This window comes from Salmo trutta, unplaced genomic scaffold, assembly GCF_901001165.1.
Source record: "Salmo trutta unplaced genomic scaffold, fSalTru1.1, whole genome shotgun sequence".
Classification (NCBI taxonomy): domain Eukaryota; kingdom Metazoa; phylum Chordata; class Actinopteri; order Salmoniformes; family Salmonidae; genus Salmo; species Salmo trutta.
The window spans coordinates 13023517-13028279 of record NW_021822911.1 but is presented as its reverse complement, the minus strand read 5'-3'; the positions used below and the strand labels follow the sequence as shown (position 1 = coordinate 13028279).

Here is a 4763-nt window from a genome sequence, read left to right as displayed (position 1 = left end):
GTATGGTTAAAGTGACTATGCATATAAGATAAACAGAGAGTAGCAGCAGCGTAAAAGAGGGGTTTGGGGGGCACACAATGCAAATAGTCCGGGTAACCATTTGGTTACCTGTTCAGAAGTCTTATGGCTTGGGGGTAAAAACTGTTGAGAAGCCTTTTTGTCCTAGACTTGGCACTCTGGTACCGCTTGCCATGTGGTAGTAGAGAGAACTGTCTATGACTGGGGTGGCTGGGGTCTTTGACAATTTTTAGGGCCTTCCTCTGACACCGCCTGGTGTCGAGGATCTGGATGGCAGGCAGCTTTGTCCCAGTGATGTACTGGGCCGTACACACTACCCTCTGAAGTGCCTTGCGATCGGAGGCCGAGCAATTGCCGTACCAGGCAGTGATGCAACCGGTCAGGATACTCTCGATGTTGCAGCTGTAGAACCTTTTGAGGATCTCAGGACCCATGCCAAATCTTTTTAGTTTCCTGAGGGGCAATAGGCTTTGTCGTGCCCTCTTCACGACTGTTCATGTGTTTGGACCATTCTAGTTTGTTGTTGATGTGGACACCAAGGAATTTGAAGCTCTCATCCTGCTCCACTACAGCCCCGTCAATGAGAATGGGGACGTGCTCGGTTCTCCTTTTCCTGTAGTCCACAATCATCTCCTTAGTCTTGGTTACGTTGAGGGATAGGTTGTTATTCTGGCACCAACCGGCCAGGTCTCTGACCTCCTCCCTATAGGCTGTCTCGTCGTTGTCGGGGATCAGGCCTACCACTGTTGTGTCGTCAGCAAACTTAATGATGGTGTTGGAGTCATGCCTGGCCATGCAGTCGTGGGTGAACAGGGAGTACAGGAGGGGACTGAGCACGCACCCCTGGGGAGCTCCAGTGTTGAGGATCAGCGTGGCAGATGTGTTGCTACCTATTCTCACCACCTGAGGGCGGCCCATCAGGAAGTCCAGGATCCAGTTGCAGAGGGAGGTGTTTAGTCCCAGGTTCCTTAGAATAGTGATGAGCATTGAGGGCACTATGGTGTTGAACGCTGAGCTGTAGTCAATGAATAGCATTCTCACATAAATGTTCCTTTTGTCCAGGTGGGAAAGGGCAGTGTGGAGTGCAATAGAGATTGCATCATCTGTGGATCTTTTTGGGCGGTATGCAAATTGGAGTGGGTCTAGGTTTCTGGGATAATGGTGTTGATGTGAGCCATTACCAGCCTTTCAAAGCACTTCATGGCTACGGACGTGAGTGCTACAGCTCTGTAGTCATTTAGGCAGGTTGCCTTAGTGTTCTTGGGCACAGGGACTATGGTGGTCTGCTTGAAACATGTTGGTATTACAGACTCAATCAGGGACATGTTGAAAATGTCAGTGAAGACACCTGCCAGTTGGTCAGCACATGCCTGGAGCACACGTCCTGGTAATCCGTCTGTCCCCGCAGCCTTGTGTATGTTGACCTGTTTAAAGGTCTTACTCACGTCGGCTACGGAGAGCGTGATCACACAGTCGTCCGGAACAGCTGATGTTCTCATGCATGCCTCATTGTTGCTTGCCTCGAAGCGAGCATAGAAGTGATTTAGCTCGTCTGGTAGGATCGTGTCACTGGGCAGTGTCTAATCCAGGTGAGTGAGTGATCCAGTCTAATCCATCATTCGAGGTGTGATTGATGTGTGAGTGATCGCTGTCCTTATATCCAGAAGCTCTTTTCTGCAGAAACATTATGTACAGAATAATTTACAAATATCGCAAAAGAAAACACATAATAGCACAATTGGTTAGGAGACGGCCATCTCCTCCGGCGCCATTTTTGAGTTAAAAGCATTTTTACTGGTTGAAGTGTTTTTTAAGTACAAAGAGGTTGATTTGCGATGATGACACAAACATTATATTAAGCAGGACATTCAAGCGAGCCTTACAATTATAATCCAAAGTAGTGTGAAATGCTCTTATAAGCAACCTGGAAATGGAGGTTACTTCCCTGAGTTTACCCCCATTCACATTCAGAATACATTGTGAAAAACTCAAATCTTTGCTCACTATTTTTGCTCCAGGCAGATATACTACATCCATAACTATTGGTTTCCTCATTAGCAGGGAGGTGTTTCTGCAATCAAATTGCATGTGCATCGCCCTCGTGCCGCAATTTTGTTAAACACAGAAAGGGGCCTATATTTGAGACCAAAAGTCGTCTGGCACACTGCTTAGAGTTTCAACAACATGAATAACTTCATTTCTAGCCTATAATCATCGATTTTACTACTAATGTGAAAAGACAAAATATGACTATTCTTGCTCATTTTAAGACAATTGTCAAATAATTTTAACATTCATTACAGACGTCAATTGTTGTACAACATCATGGCTACGCTGTTGGCATCACCTTTTACAGTGGATTACCGCTGTTGTGGGCCTTTAACCATCTGTCTGACTTTATTGTTCACACAGGAGAGAGACGTGACTATCGTGGATCCTCTGGGGAGCCTCAACAACCTCATGATGCTGACAAGGCAGAGAAGAGTCTCTCCACATTAGAACACCTCAAGAAACACCCGCAGAGACCCACAGGGAAGAGAACTCACTGCTGCTCTGACTGTGGGAAGAGTTTTGTTTCTTCAGGACATTTAAAATCACACCAGAGAATACACACGGGAGAGAAACCTTATAGCTGTGCTCAATGTGGGAAGAGTTTTACTACATCTGGCCAGCTGACTTTACACCAGAGAACACACACAGGAGAGAAACCTTATAGCTGTGCTCAATGTGGGAAGAGTTTTGTTCAATCTGGCCAGCTGACTTTACACCAGAGAACACACACAGGGGAGAAACCTTATAGCTGTGATCAATGTGGGAAGAGTTTTGTTCAATCTGGCCAGCTGACTTTACACCAGAGAACACACACAGGAGAAAAACCTTATACCTGTGATCAGTGTGGGAAGAGTTTTGTACAATCTGGCCAGCTGACATTACACCAGAGTACACACACAGGAGAGAAATCTTATAGCTGTGTTCATTGTGGGAAGAGTTGTGTGGCATCTAGAAGTTTGACTCTACACCAGAGAATACACACAGGAGAGAAACCTTATAGCTGTAATCAATGTGGGACGAATTTTGCTCCATCTAGCAGTCTGACTCTACACCATGGAATACACACAGGAGAGAAATCCTATAGCTGTAATCAAGGTGGGAAGCGTTTTACTACATCTGGCCAGCTGACTTTACACCAGAGAACACACACAGGAGAGAAACCTTATAGCTGTGATCAATGTGGGAAGAGTTTTGCAGCATCAAGAAGTCTGACTCTACACCAGAGAATGCACACAGGAGAGAAGCCTTATAGCTGTGATCAATGTGGGAAGAGTTTTGCTGCATCTAGAAATCTGACTCTACACCAGAGAATACACACAGGAGAGAAGCCTTATACCTGTGATCAATGTGGGAAGAGTTTTACAGGATCTAGCAATCTGACAATACACCAGAGAACACACACAGGAGAGAAACCTTATAGCTGTGATCATTGTGGGAAGAGTTTTGGTCAATCTGGGAAGCTGACTGTACACAGGAGAATACACACAGGAGAGAAGCCTTACAGCTGTGATCAATGTGGGAAGAGTTTTACAGGATCTAGAAATCTGACAATACACCAGAGAATACACACAGGAGAGAAGCCTTATAGCTGTGATCAATGTGGGAAGAGTTTTACAGGACCTAGAAATCTGACAATACACCAGAGAATACACACAGGAGAGAAGCCTTATAGCTGTGATCAATGTGGGAAGAGTTTTATTACATCTAGCAATCTGACTCGACACCAGAGAACACACACAGGAGAGAAATCTCATAGCTGTGACCAGAGATAATCTGATAAAAGATCTCTGATCAAACATCAAAAAATACATGGATGAGTTGTTTCATGATATCAATGAATTAATGTCACAATGTAGAATGTTTTAACATTGTAGTAGGAGTATTTTAAATTTGTCACAATGTAGAGCCCTAAACATTTGCCCCCTGTTCTATTGATTTCAACATGATATGGATATTAGCCTCAGGGGGAAAATCCAGGCTCTGAAATGGAAGAGTTAGTATTTATGAGATTTAACAAAAAGTGACTAACAACAAAAGAGATGTGTTACACTTACCACGTTGGTGACCCACTGGAATCAAAATGCATCACTTCAAAATGTAGCTAGCTGTTTTCTACAAATGGTCCTCTAACCAGGGATGTACACATTATTCCCAGATTCCTTGTTTTTTTTAGCTGTTAGTTTTAACAGGACGTGCAACCTCATCTCCCTCCTGTCACACAAATGATTTTAGCGATGACTGATGACAAATAAGTGTTGTGTTCCTTTGTTTAGGGACCCCTACATTTAAATGCAACAACATGCCTATCTAGTGAACCCTGAAAAGAGAGACAAGCTCAGCGGTGAGGTGGAAAGTTACTATGGATATTGCAGGAGTTTCCTCTTGAAATTAGACTTATTCAAATTATTTTGACTGCATGTTTTTCCGTATTGGAGATAAGTTTTGTTTGGACTCGTTCCAAGGGGACGAGAGTTCTAGAAGCTAGTGAGTTTTAGGAAGATGAGAGTTCTAGAAGCTAGTGAGTTTTAGGAAGACGAGAGTTCTAGTAAAAGAAAAAGGTGAAAAATAATTGTAATTAAATTTAAAAAATAATACGATTGTAGATTATTATATAGAATTTTTTAAATTGTTGTCAGCCAGTAGACACCATGTTTATAGTATTTACACGGCCGGATAAAAAACGTACCCGATTT

General features: G+C 43.5%; 1 protein-coding gene across 1 annotated transcript; it reads left to right on the top strand.

The window, feature by feature from the left end:
* Positions 1–2792: 2792 nt before the first annotated feature.
* On the top strand, positions 2793–3794 carry LOC115186737 (zinc finger protein 2 homolog; the record flags this gene model as incomplete). Its single annotated transcript, XM_029746260.1, has 1 exon — positions 2793–3794. A coding segment is annotated over one exon (1002 nt), but the record flags the coding sequence as incomplete, so codon positions are not given.
* Positions 3795–4763: the final 969 nt, after the last annotated feature.